The following is an 18669-nucleotide window of genomic DNA, read 5'->3' as shown; positions in this document are numbered from 1 at the left end:
TGTAATTATTTAGACCTAAAAGGAAATTTGGCAGATTAAGGTTTCAGTTTTTTTTCCCTTCCCAGTCTCTAGAACTGACTTAAAAGAGTAGCAGACATGTTTGAAATATTTACCAACACTACACTTTTCTGCCACCATTTTATTGTAACAGGACTTCTCAGCTTCTGTTATGACATTCTGCTACCTCTGGATGCAGCTAAGAAGGAGGAATTTGTCCATTTGGGTTCTGGTGATGAAACATCAATGGTCACATGATGATTTTCTTGTAGATGGTCAACAGCACAGAATTACATAGTAAAAATAAAAAAAAAACAGAAGTCCAATGTCCAAATGTTTAATGAAAATCAACAAGCACAAAATAACGAAGCAGAGCTTTCGAGTACAAGACTCTTTTTCAATGCATAATTTGGTTTAAATATAAATATATGTTTAAATCAGCAGGTACATGCTACACTTCAAATGTGGTCTATTTTGCTAACTGCACTCGGTGTGAATGTTTTTACATAAGAAAGACCAATATGAAGTTAAAAGAGAGGATATGTGCACACCTCTCTGATATTCGGAGAGGTATTGAAACTAATGCCTTGGCAAAGCATATTATATTATAACCTGTGGTCAAGAACATAAATTTAAGTTTAGAATATTGCAAAATATATTTCCAGATGCACATGGTGGAGTTCTAGTAATTAAAACTGAGTTGATGAAATACAAATGGATTCATTTCTTTAGGTCTGACAAATTACTAGGGCTTAATTCTAGCAATAGTATAAAACCAATATTAAAAATGAAACATTATGTTTTATGATATTATATTTTTTTATTTGCTGCAAGTATTTTGAGATGTATATATTTTAAGCTTTTATGGCCATGTGTTTTAAGATCACATGATTTTTTTGTCATATGACATCTTATTCATTTCATTGGCTAATGTTTTATATAAATGAGAGACTTACACTGTTTATGTTATGCATTGAAAAAGAGTCTTGTACTTGAAAGCTCTGCTTCATTATTTTGTGCTTGTTGATTTTCATTAAACTTTTACATGTTGGACTTCTGTTTTTTATTTTCACTTGGATTTGACTTTTTACTCTGAAGTCCTTAAACCGCTAGAGGAGTTTGTTACTATTATCACATAATTACATAGCGGAGGCTCTGCCTGTCCATCTTTATCCTGTGTAGTCTCAGATGACACATATTGGTTGGAGAGTAAGACTAACCAGTTCACAAATGACACCAGCAGTGATCACATAAGGGCTGGCCAGTCTCCAGCGAGACCTCTTGTGGCTTGTACGATTGATAGAAAGGTGACAGCTAGGATGTAGTGAAAAAAAAATGTAGAGTTAAGCAGCATGTTGCAAGCAATCTAGGATGAAATTAAAGGTTTGCAAAGTTGATACTAGGAAGGGAAGATGTTAACAATTTAGGTGTCAAAATCACTCTTGGTCTATAGGGTGGATTAACTGAAGTTGTTGCAGTAAGTTAAAGTGACAAACATAAAACAACTGCAAGGGCTGTGTTATTATTTGTTTCTTTAGCTCTAATTTACTTTTATTTTATTTCACTTTAGACCTAGCTGTCTAAAGTTTTTGGATGATTCTTACTGTGCCTTTTTTTTCTTCCAATACTGTCCGGGGCAGAAAGGGTGTTACCTGCTAGACAAGGACTTAGTTACTTGGTAATTTATAACTTAACTAGACTACAGCAGAGTGCTGAGATCAGTGAATGGGTGGCTAAGCCGAAGATGTCTGAGTAGTATTTGCTATTTTAGCTAACCGAGAGACAGAAAACTTATTGCATCTTAGTATTTTTACTTTACTGTTAGCTTTGCTTTATTTTATTTCAAATTTTAGTTTGCTACTAGTAGCCAAGGGTATAACTACATATCAGACTGGGACATAACTTAATCAGACTGCATAGCTCCATAACCATTTAATATAAAGGGCAGAGTAACAATAATCTTCTTTGCTCTGTTTTTTAACTTATTTCACATACAAACTAGAACCAAACCTTAAAAATAAACATAATTATTCAATCTTTTCACAAAATAAATAAATAAAAGGCAACTTGACATTGTAACTTCAAGGCTAAAAATTGCAGTTAAGCTTTCTACTTAAATACATTTAATAATAAAGCTGTAAATCAGTTACCCATTAAGAACCCCCCCCACACACACACACACACACACACACACACACACACACACACAAGATCTTAGGAAATATGTAGAAGAAAAAGAGCAGGGGCTGAAAAAAGAAGGAAAAGTGTAGTCAAGTTCTAAAAACACATTAGTATATATTTTCTGTAATTATATATATATATATATATATATATATATATATATATATATATATATATAATTATGTGAATATAAAAAGCACTTTAAGATAGCAAGAGAGTTTATGGACTAGTAGCAAGATCATTCTGGTAGATCACTGGTGGTACATCAAAATTCAATTAGTCAAAGTAGACATGAATATGAATCATGAGACGTAATGTAATTCAGCTACTAGACATTACTTAGGATTTTATTGCTTTAATTGAGCTTTTTGAGTATTTTTTATAAACACATAAAGAAACCTTGTTAGACTTTTATACTTCTCACTAGTTGATTTTTTCCTGCTTGCTACAGTTACTAACACACACACACACACACACTTTGAACACTTTAGCCATAACCATGAATGTAGTATCAGCATTAATCCCCGACAACTGTTACTTGTGCCCCCTAACTCCACTAAATGCTCACACATGTAACAGCTACCCCTTTGCTCCAACCTAGTTACAGCTTTGTCTTAACTTTGTGTCCACACTTTGAAAACAAGTTGTGTTTCCTAGTCCAGCTGCAATCCTCATTGTCTGGTTACAGCTTTCTTTGAAGGCCTCATGGAGTGTAAGTTTTATCAAAACTTCCACATTTTAACACAGTTCATCAGAAAACTTAAAAACAGTATTAGTTACTGTGGAGTTCAGGGTTCTCACAAATTTAACTTTACCATTCTGACTTTAGGGCATACCGATTATAGGTTCATAGGTTCATAGATTAGTACTAGGCTAACTGTCATTGTGAGCCATTTTAAGTCTAGCCAATTTCCCCATGTGAGAATCAAACCCTGCACCTTGTGTCTGTATGGAAATACCTTAACCATTATGGCAACCTGCCACCATTAGTGTAGCAAGTGCTTGCTCATCACAAAGTCTCTTTCACTATCAGAAATACTGATATCTGTGAAAGAGGTGTAAATGCATGCATGTTTGGAGGTAAATGACTCTGCAGATATACCTTTCATGAGTTTATGGTTACCCTGAGACACAGGTTTTCTACTCTAATGAATTTAACATCTAAGTACTCCAGCACTTCTATTCCAGAGAAGTCAGCTCCTGTCACCACACCCATTCATAGCAGATACACAGGAAGATCAGTCAATGTCAAACACAAACGTCAAAGAAGAACATACAGGAATATCTCCACAATGGACTTACCAGATATTGTTCATAAAATTAGAATTATACAATAATGGCACATTGCCATTCAAAAATGTGCGCACTAACTGGACAGCCCAACCAGTATTCCTGTTGTAAATCAAGCTTATACCAATAGAAAAAAGTTTCACTGCTGATATACCATTCAGCAGCCAAGCATTTCTACTGGGATATGCTTACAAGACAAGAAAAAGCAGGTACATTCTGCAAAACTAAAGAAATAGAAATGTACCTGATGTTCCTTGTATTTCTTCACCTAAAATCTCAACAGACTCTCGTACCTTTCAACTCCCCAAATTTTCATAGAATGTCCAGATTTTTGCTTTCCAAGTTTATAAGAGCAGCATTTAAACTCTGTCCCTATTTTTGGACTTTTGTTGCCTCACTATGATGGGCTTAGTCAAGGTTTCTTGCATTCTGTACAAAAACAAAAACAAAAAACAAGAACAAAACAAACAATAACAACAGCAAAAGAGAGTCTCTTTTCTCTGTTGCTTCTCCTGCACTTTACTGATGTAATGTGCAAGGATGGGAATAGAACTCCCAAACTCATGTGCAGTACAACAGCAAGCATGGAACAATACGAAGAGCACTACAGCTATGTTATACAAAGACATTATTTAAGAAAGATAAGCAATTTCTTTTTTAAATAACATCATTGCATAATAGCAATAACCCATAACTGAGTGTGGGTATCTTAGGATTAACCCAAGGTTGGCTTTGTTTAATCACATCAACTGGGGACTTATCCTGTGATAGCCTCACCCAGTCATGGATTATTGTTTAAATAACCAGCAGTAGTGTAAATCCTTAAGGTTCAGAGAGAAACCTACAAGTACTTGCAATGTTCTTATGATTAGCAGTTCCATGGGCAGTAGAACGGTTTCTCGCCTCACCAGGAGTTATGAGGAAAAAGAGCTACAGTGGCTACAACATGACATGACAACTAGACTAAAGGTACTACAAGATCACAATGAGACATATGAGCTAGTCATTGCTTATTCACGGGTCATCAATCGGGTTCCTATCGCATGATCGAAAATTGTAAACGGCGAACACGTATTGAGCGAATCTGACTGGTTGAAATGTCGCACACGTAACACGGAAATCGCCGTAGGGAATATTTTCCCTTTACTTCAGTGCAGTGCAATCTTGGAGTAGGAATATTTAAGTAGCAGGGGTGTGGGGGTGCAGGGGGTACAGCATTTAGGTAAGTATAATTTTTTATTTTTATTTTTTTATTATATTTTTGAATTTCAAACATTGCTCATATGGTGTCGACCATGTGGTGTTCGATGTTTGAAACTTTCGAAAATATAATATAGACCCCATCAATCTCAGGTGCTCCATGAGATACAGCTGGACAGTAGTGGGATCATTTACCTAATTCCATCTTCATAAATGGTCCCACAGTTTTAGCACAAAACCTTAGCAACTAGTGTCTACTTCAGAATATGGCACCTTAGACAAGGAATGCAATATATGACTACCTGGAAGGAGTTTATGAATCTCCTGCTTGCTTCTGAAGGGATATGTATCTGCCCTCCAGGGGAGTTCATTCAATGAATAGGACATTTGTCTCACTAGTCACTCTTTTTTAGACAGAATCTAATTTCTTGTGCATCTGAAATAACTGAATACAAACACAAGTGAACAACTAAGGTTTTACCTATTGAATGGAAGGACTAAATAATGAAGTGGGCATTCCTGAAACATTACTATTCCTGCTGGATACCGAAGTCTGCACTGTTACAGAAGCCTGGTTTAGGACATTTTTGCGATTGCATATATTATTAGGTGTATAACCTCTATCACTGCTGCAAACTCTGTGGTAAAGGGTAAAGAACTTCCCACATTCATAAAAGATGATTTCTGACACAAGCAAGAACCTGCACTAACAGATACAGAGTTAAATTAGACAGTGAAGTTATTAACTTTATGGGCTGATACCATACTCTAAGAATGACTTTTAGTGTTGACAGGGTGTCAGGGTTGACTCTAGGTGAAACAGCACTGTGGATGAAGGGACAGTGCTCTCCCACATCACCCAGTACCACCATGATCCCCCGCCCCCATCCTGGCCTACATATATCATTCAGGTTACTTTTTGCTTTCCCTTTCTTACAGTTTGCTTTATTCTTCAGCTTTTTTCTTTATTCATTCATTCATTCATTCATTCATTCATTCATTCATTCATTCGTTCATTCATTCAAGACATGCTAACTAGGCAAGACTGCACTCTGATAACTGTAATAGAAAACTATGCATTAAACCCAGGGGTTTTCAGATGTTCTGAAGTGCAATTTATTTTTTTATACAACCTTTCCAGAAAAATGATGGCCTGAAAAACAATCCTGACTAAGGAAAGAAGTTCAGTGTTACTCTTCAGCTTCACCTTTTCCTTCAGCCCTTCAGCACACCCTCAGTGCACAAGATGACCCATAATAACTCTGGAGAAAATAACTGCATTACGCTAGAGGTCTGGGCAGATGTCTCAACAAACTATATTCTGAAGAAACGTTCATATTTTCAAGGCTGATTTAGAATGCCCGAATTTTTGGAGTTATGTCCCTATTTTCAGGCTTGATTTACCCATTCACACAATTTTCTGAATTAAATTCATCACATGTGATTTTTGAAGCTGTCTAGTACACAGAGCCCCACGTTACATGCCCAACACACCAATGGCACTAATAATTTAATGAAAGAGGACACGTCTTACATCTCCCTTTATGTGAAGCAAAAATAAATGAACTGTCTGGTAGAATTTTGCAATACAGTTCATTAAGATCTACAGATTTTACACTATCTCTGATAAAGTTTATATTTTTCATCATTTTTATCATTCTACATTTATTAAACATATTTCTGAGAGGTATCCCTGATTCCTATTGGAAGGAGGAAGAGGTATGTGCTGTTTGGTATAAAATGTGATGCTAATTAGATGCCAGATTTTTAGATGGATGTTCCTACTATTCAAGGGATTTTGTTCATATTTTCAATGTCCACAGGTTGACAGGTATGGGTCTGGGGGTCAAGAAACCATAGGCCAAGAGGCTCATCATACTCTGAGATGCATTTTGAGTTTTTTAATGCAACCTTTTTCATTCAATGGTAGCCTGAACAAAAACCATAATTAAGAAAAGAAATTCAGATTACTCTTCCAACATTCCTTTTTCCTGCATTCCTTCCACACACCCTAATTAATCAAGAGTACAAATGTTTGCATTAAGATGGGTCTGGGGGCACTAGGCCCCCAGAAGTCATAGGTATTCTACATGCTCAGAGGTGCATTTACGAGCTTCTCTTCCAACCTTTTGATCCAGTGATGGCCTGAATAAAAATCATAACTAAGGAAAGAAATTCAGTCTTACTTTTTATTTTAAGAAACAAATATGTTGCATCCAAAGCTTAATGCTCAAAGCTTACAAAATGGCAGTTCACAATAAACTGAGAAGGCTATTATTTATGAGGATACATAAATCATATTTATTTTATTTATTATTTATTTTCACTTTGTTGACTGGGAGTAGTCCAACTGAGCAGAATAGCCATTTTTCAGCGCAGACTCAGGGGGAAAAGCTCCAAAGAAATAATATTCTACAATACAGTACAATACAGTACAAAGAGTTACAGAAACATGTAACAAAAGGATAACAGAGTCTATTATTGAAAAGTATTAACAGCATTAAATAACAATTAAGCAAATAAGATACAAGGCATCTTTAGAAATCAGGCATGAGGATGAGACATATTTGTTCAGTACAGACTTTTGAATTTAGTACAAAAATAAGTTTTAGTAAAATGTCAGGGAAAAGGTTATGGTAGGATATTGAGGAAGGAGGGAAAGTTAAGCTAAGACTAGGAAATCAGGGTTGGAAGAGGGGGAAAGGCAAAGGTTGTAGGGGAAAGGTAATATAACCATAAGAGTGTAGAAGAAAAGTGTTTATATTTGTGGACTATTAGTAAAGTGAGTTAGAAATGATGGGACAGTCTAGGGGGGTGAGTACAAAGGCAGAACCAAACAGTTTTTAAGTATTTTTTAGCAGCAGCTTTGAATTGTTTAGGATTATTTAGGGATCTAGTTTGTAGTGAAAGCTTGTTCCAGGCAATGGTAGGATGATAGCTATATAAGTTATATCTGGGAATTGTACCTGCCTCCCTACAATCTGAAAACAAACAAAGAAAATCACTTTCTGTGCATGCCCCTATGGTGTTAGGTTGAGATGCAAATTAAGGCAAAAATGAGCACAGTCCTATATTTCAAGTTGCGGCTGTCATACACATATATACGGCATGTCTCTTCACCCCACCCCCAAAAGATAGACAGAATCTGTACACCCTTTTGATGCCAGACTGAGACTAAACTGAAAAAAATGCAGTATAACGTATTTCAACCTATTGCTGTTAGACACACATAAACAGCATGCTTCCTTACCATCCCCAAATGACAGCCACCTATACATGCATCTGAACCTTGAGTTTGAGGGAAAGTGCAAACATAATGACCACAGTAATAAACCTGTTACTCCTAGACAGTACACATCTCTTATATAAACGTTAGTGACCCTCTGTGTACATACTTGAACTTTCTAAGTTAAAGTAATAATGACCACACCATCTCCAGCCCAACACAACGTATAATGACTTATTCATACCTTTGAGTTCTGGGAAAAAAATAAAGAAATAATTACATTGTCTCCATCCCTTTACTACTCTTCACTAAATGTGGAACTTTGTAGCTACTCTAAATGTGGAAGAACTGTATTGTGCATAAGAGTTAGGAAAGCAAAAAAGGGACTTTCACTGTCAAATAATGTCATTGGAAGATGGAGTTCTGATTTAAAATATGATTTTGGGATTCTGCTGAATAGATGTGAAAAGTTGTAAGTAAAAACCTTTAGGTTTCCTGAAGATGAAATATTAAACAATCAACTTTTTATTTAAAGAGCTGATAGAAGTCAGGAAATGTAACAGAAAAGCTATAAGTAAACATGTTTATGCTTGCTGAATATGAAAGACTAAAGAATCCATTGTTTATTTAAAGAACTGCAGGAAGCCTGTACATGCCATTTTAAACAACATCACAATAAAGAACCTCTTTTTTCACAAAACGTGTTTCTGATGCTTGGTAATCTTTAAAGAAAAATCTACACAGGTACGCATGCAATCTCTCTCTATACATATCTAGATATTTATAATATTTATATACCACATATATATTAATGCATGGGTTCACTCCAAATGTTTATTATATTTTAATTTCCTATACACCAAAATAGTCATGCTTGAAATTACCACCCTGATTAGATTTTATCAGTCTATTCATCCTGTTCCCACAGTACTGTCTATAGCCACATTATATGGCCCAGCCTGGACATAATAAATGTTTTTATTCCTTTGTTTAGTTACAAAGACAGTGTTTGGAGTCACTGTGTTCTTAAGCCATCTATAGAAATGGTCAGTGTTTCTTGTTCACTGAAGTAGTCTGATTTGTATCAGTTTTAAACTGATAAATGCCTTTCTTGGTATATTTAAATCTTCTTCCACATAAAATAAATTACTGGATCTTGATAAGTCTACATACTTGTCAATTCTAATCAACTTCCAGACCATCCTCCACTCTCTTCTGTTAGTGTCAAAGTTCCTAAGCAAGTTTAACAGGTCTGCTCATTCAGCTGTAAGCCATAGTTGTCACTTTAGGGAACCAGTAATGCAGGTGAGAGCTACTTTTGTATATAAAACTTTCCTTAAATGTCTTAATTTTCTTTGGCTATATACAAAAGTAAGACTTCACTGGTGAAAAATAAAAAAAAATGCTTACCAGTTTGTAATGTTGGAGCACAGCTCATCCGTTTCTTGCTATAAATATATCTCCCAACAGCAAACTCACTAGAAAATCCCTTTAGCTATTAGTATAAGCTTTGTCACACTTCACTGACTTTAGCAAGAAACAGTTTCATGTTGCAACTAAGCTATTAACAATAATGTAGGTATTAGCTAAGCTTAATATTTAATTGGAAAGACAGCACCTCAGGAATGCAACACTGCTATAATGCTGAAGTGCAGTGTTATATTGGGACATGAAGCCAAGTGCTGGGTGGGAGTAAAGAACCCAGAGCCTTCTAATCATCTTGGTATTGCAGCTGGGCAGCCTGGTGAGCCACTGCTGCTAAAGGTATTTTGTCCATCTTGAGAGTACAATGCAACTGTATGTAGTTACCTAAATTAAACTTGTTTTTCATTTAGAGAAAGCTCAAAGGTTTCTTAAAACAAAACACTGTGGGATACAAAATCTAAGCTTCACTGATAGGAAAAGCGAACTTTCATTTTAATTATTGTTGGATAGGTTACTGAGCACTGTCTGCAGCTGGTGTTTAAGGAACTTTCAACATTTTTTATTTTTATTTTTTAATTAATTAATTAATTAATTAATTAATTAATTAATTAATTTTATTTATTTATAAAATACTGTGTATGATACAAGCAGCTCATGGGAGCTAAAACCAGGTCAGGTAATTAAAAAAATAAGAAAAAGACAAAATTGTTGGAGACATAGAGTCTACCTAGATTATAGGATAAGATACCAGCGTTGGTCAAAAAAAAAAAAAAAAAAACAGTAGATGATTTTATTGGCAATAGTAAATACGAGGTTTGGAAGATCACTAGCCTGCAAGCTTAATATTAAAAAATATAAACCAATGTGATACAGCATAAAAGAGTTTTAGCAAAGACCAGTAGGTTGCTGGAATGTGTATTCAGAGTCATGGACTTCAGAAATACTGAGCTTATCTGTCTGTTGCAGAGTGCAGTCATAAAACTACTTCTGGATTATTGTGTTCGGGTGTGACTGATGGTTATATAGAAAAAAATGACTATACTGGTCTATACTGGTAGAAATCAAGCAGCAGAGTCTAGCTGCTAGAAATAGTCATGTGCCAGTGGACCTGGGGTATTAAGAAATTATCTTGGCATGTACAAAATGGTGGGACATATTACATTATGGGTGGGGCAGGTAGGGAATAGAGTTGAAGGGAGGGAAGGTGAGATGTTTGACAGCTGGAAGGGGATCTTTCAAGGCTAACTTCATCAGATATTATTTCACAGAGATGATGGTGAAGCCCTGGAATATATTGCCAGTGAAAGTGCTAGAATGCAGATTGTTGGAGAGGTTCACAGACATATGGAACAGCTGAAAGGGGAGACAGGTTATGATGTTGTTATTTAATATCCAGTTAAGTAGACTTTATAGACTACGTTTTCATCCATCATAATCTTCATATGTTTGAGAAGAACATCATATACAGTAGTTTCTGTCATCTCTTTCTAACCAGCCATTACTGAATGTAACTTGTCTGAGTTGAATGTGACCACTGGTGTCAAAGGCCTTGCTAAGATCTAGGGAGATTGTACCAGTGTAGTACATACTATGGTATTTATTGCCCCATGCCTTTACCTCACTGATCTCTTTACAAAATATTGAAATATATTTATTATCCCTAAGCAACTAGTATTCTAGCTTCCACCATGAGCAGTCAAAGATTATACCGACAAGTGTTATGTTACTGGCAAACATGTAAACAAGTTCCTTCTGTTTAATGACAAGAAATATGTACACAGAAATGTAAAAATATTTATAAGGAGTGGAATGATAGAAAATGGAATAAACAGTTTGATGAAAAGTGTGAATTATAATAAACTGACCACTTAATGCATCAACAAAAATGTTACAGATTCAGGACAAGGTTATTTAAATTTGTTAAGTGGGGTGAAGCACTGATCCAAAAAAGACCTATTTCTGGTTATGCCTGCTTGTGAGAAAATAACATCCCATACAATAAAATTAAAGAACATTTTAAAATAGGAATAACTTGCAAAATTTTACATTGTTAACATAAAACATGAAACAGGTTGAAAAGCGGCTGCAGAAAACAGAAAAAGAAAAAAGTTTCAAGGGGATATTATTACTGTCTAGGATTTATAAGACAGTTGGAATGTACTTTAGGAACAAAGGAACAATAGTAGGCTAGTGACCATGAGGACCATACAGTGCCTAGCAGTATACACCTTAAGCAGTCCTGCTGAAATGTTCACGCTTCCCTTTTCATGTACTTAATATTGTTCACATCCTGCATCGAGCTGGCTGTACATGACAGTCCTGGTATAAATGTATGTCTTCCATCCAATCAAACACTAGCATTAAGGGTAATCAAAGTAGTACTTTGTTTAACATGTAGTGGCAACTTTATCCATGGGCTGGCAATATGATGAGTTAGGAATCTGTCAGTCAGTCTTGTTTATTTGTTAGTGAAGATTTAGGACCCTAGTGTGAGGATTTGTAGGCCACAAGGTCAAATAGGATTGGGTCTTTTATGGCTGAAAAAGTGAGACACAGGTGAGAGCAGCCTGTGGGCTACTGTGCATAGGGAGAGTTCTGTTAATCTATCAGGATAGCTGAAAGATTTAAGGGCTTTAATTTTCTTGGTATGATATCTTTGGGTCATTTCTAGTTGAGCAATATGCTTCAATTTATACAAACCAAAGGGGACACTGTATTCAATGATGGGTCTCATAATGAAAGAGTACAGTGGCACAATGACTATTTTGGATACTGAGGATACTTCCTTAGAAATTAGCTGAGACAGATAGAAGGGTTTACTGACTGTGCTGAAAAGATGCTGATCAAATGAGAGGGAACTATCCACATAAGTACCCAGGTATCGTATGACTGTGTCTGTCTGAAGAGGAGTACCATATGAAGTAGTACTATGCTGCTTTTAACTTGAGACCATTTTCAGTGCACAGGGTACATGTGTATTCCAGTCCTTGCTGGACCTGTCCTGTTCCATATCAGAGGATGAGCAGATAACAGTGCCCAGCTTACAGTCACTTGGACAACCACATTTCTGGGATATTGGACAGGATGTCTGCAAAATAAATGCTATCCAACTAGTAATAATTTTACATTCAGAAAGGGGTACCTACAACTTTCACAATCTGGAGTCCTTAGTTTATTTGGGGGGGGGGCAAAATGTATGACCATTGTTTTATGTGGGTTAAGGCAAAGTTGTCTAAAATTCATCCAGTCAATAAGGGAAAACAGGTCTTGTTGGAACAGTGATTTGATGTTTTTCCAGGAAGAGTCTGATCTGTCGATGATCTTGGCAACTCTACACATCAGAAGTGGCGAGGCTGGGCTAGAGTCAGGAAATTTGTTGCTATATATCGAGAATAGCATGGGGGAGAGAACTGAGCCTTGGAGAACAAATTTATGAAGGGGGCTTCAGATAAGTGGGTGTAAACTAATTTGACTTTGAAAGTTCAATCAGACAAGAAATTGAAACACCATTGAGAAGCACTGTCACTAATTCCATGGCTGAGTTGAATGTGGTCATTGGTGTCAAAGGCCTTGGCAAGATCTAGGAAGATTGTACCAGCTAGTTCCCCTTTATCCATTGTTGTAAGTATCCATTGTTATAAGTATGTCATCAGTGAATGACCACATGATTGTCATAGTGCAATGATTTGCCAAGACACCATGTTGGTTTGGGGAGAATAGGTGTTGCTCAGTGAAGTAGTTTGAATGCTTGGAAGCTTATAATTCACATTCCAGCAGGTAGCGAGGGAGAGAGTAAGAAAGACAAACATGTCCCAGGAATTAGCTAAATTACCTAGAATTACTAAGATGTATTTTTTTTATCAGCAGGTAAGCGTACTTGTCAAAACTTGGACTTCATATGATAAAAGCTAAAAGAAACAAAACTGAATAAAGCTAGAATGGGAACATATATGTTTATTCACACGTGTGTGTGTGTGTGTGTGTGTGTGTGTGTGTGTGTGTGTGTGTGCGTGTGTGTGTGTGTGTGTGTGTGTGTGTGTGTGTGTGTGTGTGTGTGTGTGTGTGTGTATATATATATATATATATATATATATATATATATATATATATAGATTCACTTTATAATCTCAAAATACTGAATCTCAAAATAATGAAATATCGAATTTCAGTATTTCGAGACTATAAAGCCGAAAAACCAAAAAACCGAAAACCAAAACCTCGAAACCCAAAACCGCGACTGTTATAGCACACATACAAACACATGTACGCCTAACTCCGCACAACAACACAAACTCACACACCCTTACTATAAGCAGGGGGGCAAGCTTACTTATATATACTAACTTTGAGGTCACGCTAAACACCAACACACACAAAACCCACCAACATACATTCCACACCCAAACACACATCACACAGATACAAACACCACCACTCTCAACACACTCACACTCTCACCTATGTACCCTAACCCACACCTAACACTCCCCGACACGCTCACAAACACAGAAACCCTCCCCAAACCCTTAAAAGCACTACACTTACCTAACGCGCCATCAGTACCGCGTGTTCGACATTTCCAGGTAAGATATTCTGCAGTTTCGTGCATCTGCAGATTTGACACTTTGGTCTCGAGGTACTGAAATTCAACCTTTCAGTATTTCAAGATTCCAAAGTGTTTATATATATATATATATATATATATATATATATATATATATGTATATCAAGACAAAAAATGCTTAATGAGCAGTGTAGTAGGGGCCAAAATAGAAAAAAAAATGTGTTAAGTTAGGAATGACAGATAGCTATAGCAGAGTGCTACTGAGGAAGGCACATTTCTCTTCTTTATGTCCCTGTTGTCCTGAGGTGTACTTTGGCATTAAGTTTGTATAATAAAGCACCACCATGCAAATACTTATCAGATAAGACATTTTTATATGTTTTTAACAATATTAACCCTTGTTTTTCTAAATTTGTCTCCCTCTTTTTTTCAGATTTTTGGCTTTCTAAACCTGATCATTTGGGGAGGAAATTGCTGGTTTGTGTTTAAGGAAACACACTGGCACAAGAAAGGCGAGGACCAGAACCGGGACCCTGGGGAAGCAGAAACTGACAGGAAGTAATAAGGTGTGCTGGTGCATTGTGGGTCCACACCTTGTGCCATTTACTCTCCTGTCAAGAAATACCACCAGAAGGGCCCTACTTGAATGACCTGAAATGTATATGCAAAAAAGGACATCGGTTTTGGCAATGAAATTGAATTCTTTCATGTTTTATACTGGCATAGATAGTGCTTTTGTGGCTGGTATTAGTGATTTTGTATTATCTTTTACCAGACCTTTATAAGGTACCATTGATCTGTTTCAGCAATTGTATTTCATTTACTTGGAGGATGAAATGTAAAATTTTATTTACATTACAATACATGTCTTTTAGTTTATATTCAGATCCTTTTCTTCAACTCAGAAAAAAAGTTTTGTGTTGGCATTTTGGGATAATATGCTATTGAAATATGGGATTGGCTCATCATACTTCAGGCTGTTCCTCACCTGTGCTCAACAGCAACCATGTACACCAGGAGGACTGGCAAATTAATTAATGCAAAGACCTTCCAAATTTTGGTGGAATTATTTTTATTTACTGCACTGTTTTCAACCCATCCATCTTCCATAATACCCTTATAATGGGCAAAGGATAAACCATCCATCTTGTCTGTCTATTCATTTCACATATGCTCACAATGTATTCTTTCATCAGAGGTGGCCATCACTAACCCAAGTTGCAGATATACTTGTGGATAAAGAAGCTGCAAGGTATAAATCTCAGTTATATTAACAACTGAACTATGTTGAAATGTAACTGTTTTACCAGAAGCCTCTCCGTTTTGTTTCCCCCTGACTTCTCCAGCCCTGGTGGGACAATATATGTAATTTTATTATCATTTATTAACCTGGTAAGTGGCTTGGTAAATGGACCATATTCAGTTGAATCAGTGTCACTAGGGCAAGGGTGAATATGATATTCATATATGCACATTTTAGAGTACAAAATCTTCTGCCACAGTTTTAGAGAATACCAGTAGAGGCATGGGGATAACAAGTACCCAGAGAATACTAATAGAAGCATGGGGATAACAAGTACCCAGAGAATACCAATAGAAGCATGGGGATAACAAGTACCCAGAGAATACCAATAGAAGCATGGGATAACAAGTACCCAGACAATAACCAAAGCACCACCTTCAGCTGACTGCACCATGGTGCCAATAAAGGATGCCAGAGATAATATTTCCAACACAGTTGTTCACAAAACACTTCCAGATAGTATTCCAAAATGCATTTTATTCACACAAACAGATTGAGTGCTTTCATTTCCAAAACCGGAAACTTCATCAGACTCTGCTATCATATTCCCATGCATGATTAAAAAGCCATTTCCCATCCTCAGTGGCCAAATCAACATAAACGACCAGTCATAATGTCTCTATAACATACATAGGATTAAAACCCCCCAATTATTGTTTTATTTATGTGTGTGTGTGTATGTATATATATATATATATATATATATATATATTTATATAAATATATATATATATATGTATGGATTTAGGACACTTGAACAAAAGTTCAATAGTCCAAATCCACAATAACTGAAGGCACTTTAACAAAAGCGCTTTTACCAAAAAAGCGCTTTCGTTAAAGTGCGTTAAAAAAAAAAAAACAATAAATCTTCTTTTATGCGTGGGGGGGGGGTTGTGCCCCCCACCCCCCACTTTTATATTCTCACTCCGAGGTCGCACTACAGTGGGGAAAAGGGAATTTTCCCTTAACCGCACCGTAGTGCGACCTGCACAATGAGCATACTTATCCGAAAGTGCTGCTTTGGTGAACAGCACTTTCGGTTAAGTATGTTCAGTAATTTCTGCTTCGGCAGAAAATGCCGCCAGGGATCTGTACGGATCCCATATATATATATATATATATATATAAAATATATGTAAATAAATAAATAAATATATATATATATATATATATATATATATATATATATATATATATATATATATTATAACATTTTGAAACAATCCAAAACCTTTTTACAATCTACTTGCCCTCAGTTTTAAGACCAGGGCCAGTGAAATGTGATCGTTCAGTCCAGGGGGAACACAAGCATCTAAACGCAATTGCCAGATTAATTCTCTAAATTCCAATTTAAACTCCCAATCCCCACCCCCTTCTTGTAGTCTAACCATTTTGAGTACCCAGAACATAAAAGTCATTTCCTTGGCATTTGATTGAATGTCTGTATAGGGCATTAGTTTCTCTATATAGGGCATTCGTTTCTTTTTTTCTATTTATTTCATATGTATTTTTGTAGATTCTCTGTCTATGGCTACATTTGGTTTTCCCCACATAGAATGCAAAACATGTTAAACTAAAGCCCCTTTGGTTACACAATTAAAATGTCCCATTGGATATAGTCTAATTTTAATCTCAATTCAACTGTATTAGCCATAAAGTGGCATTGGGGACAAAATCCACATTTAAAGGTCCCTTTTCTGTCTCCCTCCCTCTCGGGCAGGTAAGTCTGTCCTTTTTCAAAAATCAGACAGAAGGAATTAGATTACATTAAGAGGCTATTTATAGAGACATGATATCCTGATACCTTGTTTAAGCCGCTCAAAGATGAAGTGTTATTGGGGTGTGGAAAGACATATATTCCCCTGTTAAGTGATGTAATACTAGTTAACATTAGTAGTATAAATATTGTAAGAGGTTGCACAAATGGGGAACATAAGGGAGAGGATATGAATGTACCTTATTTAGTAACATCCTATGACCAAGATGTGGCGAAGATTCAGAATATTTTTGCAAGAAACTGGAAGTTATTTGTGAATATGCCTAATAAGTTAAATGTGTTTTCCAGGTCTTTGAAATTTAATTTTAAAAGGAATTTGAATTTGAAGGATATTTTTGAAAAAGGACAGACCTACCTGCCTGAGAGGGAGGGAGGGAGCCAGGAGCCAGAAAAGGGACTTTTAAATGTAGATTTTGTCCCCATTGCCCCTTTATGGCTAATATGGTTGAGATAAGATTGAATAATCCTAGAGTGAGACTATATCGAATGGGACATTTTAATTGTCTAACCAAAGGGGTGGTATACCTATATATATATATATATATATGTGTGTGTGTGTGTGTGTGTGTATGTATGTATATATATATATATTTTGTGTGTGTGTGTGTGTGTGTGTATATATATATATATATATATATATATATATATATATGTGTGTATGTGTGTGTGTGTGTGTGTGTGTGTGTGTGTGTGTGTGTGTGTGTGTATGTGTGTGTATGGAAATGAATGGTTTGTGGGGATTATTGTTTCTTGTTTATGCCTTCTGTTTTTTGTTACATACATACATATATATTTTTCATATATTATATATATATATATATATATATATATATATATATATATATATTCATATATAAACATTTTAATTATTGACAATTCCAAAATATGTATATAATTGGGGGTTTTAATCCTATATAAGTTATAGTGACATTATGATTGGTCGTGTATGTAGATTTGGCCAATGAAGATGCAGAGATGGCTTTTTAAACATGCATGGTAATATGATGGCAGATTCTGATAAAGTTTCCGGTTTTGGAAATGAAAACACTCAATCTGTTTGTGTGAATAAACTGTGTTTCCATCTGGTGTGTGAATAAACTGCATTTTGTAATACTATCTGGAAGTGTTTTGTGAACAACTGTGCTGGAAATATTATCTCTGACATCCTTTATTGACACAATGGTGCAGTTGGCTGAAGGTGGTGTTTTGGTTATTGTTTTTGTTTTATTCACAAGTTTTCAAAGGTTATAAGTACCCAGAGAATACCAACAGGGGCATGGGGATAACAAGTACATAGGGAATACTAATAGAGGCATGGGGATAACAAGTACCCAGAGAGTACCAATATAGGCATGGGGATAACTAGTACCCAGAGAATACCAATACAGGCACGGGGATAACAAGTACCCAGAGAATACTAATAGAAGCATGGGGATAACAACTACTCAGAGAATACCAGTAGAGGCATGGGGATAACAATACCCAGAGAATACCAACAGAGGCATGGATATAACAAATACCAAGAGAATACTAATAGAAGCTTGGAGATAACACGTACCCAGAGAATACTAATAAAAGCAAAGGCATAACAAGTACCTAGAGAATACCAAAAGAGGCATGGGGATAACAAGCACCCAGAGAATACCAATAGAGGCACGAGGATAACAAGTACCCAGAGAATACCAATAGAGGCACGGGGATAACGA

At 36.0% G+C, this 18669-nt stretch overlaps 1 protein-coding gene across 1 annotated transcript in view; it reads left to right on the top strand.

Annotated features, from left to right (window-relative positions):
- Nucleotides 1-14764, top strand: part of SYPL2 (synaptophysin like 2) — a 348607-nt gene extending 333843 nt beyond the window's left edge. The window contains exon 6 of the mRNA XM_044076881.1: nt 14317-14764. Coding sequence (XP_043932816.1) covers nt 14317-14445 — 129 coding nt within the window. The 3' untranslated portion in view covers nt 14446-14764. The remainder of the gene's footprint in view (nt 1-14316) is intronic.
- Nucleotides 14765-18669: the final 3905 nt, after the last annotated feature.

This window comes from Protopterus annectens, chromosome 7.part0 (assembly GCF_019279795.1).
Source record: "Protopterus annectens isolate FY-2018-M chromosome 7.part0, PAN1.0, whole genome shotgun sequence".
Lineage (NCBI taxonomy): Eukaryota > Metazoa > Chordata > Ceratodontiformes > Protopteridae > Protopterus > Protopterus annectens.
The sequence above is the reverse complement of the archived record's forward strand: the minus strand, read 5'-3'. Positions and strand labels throughout refer to the sequence as shown.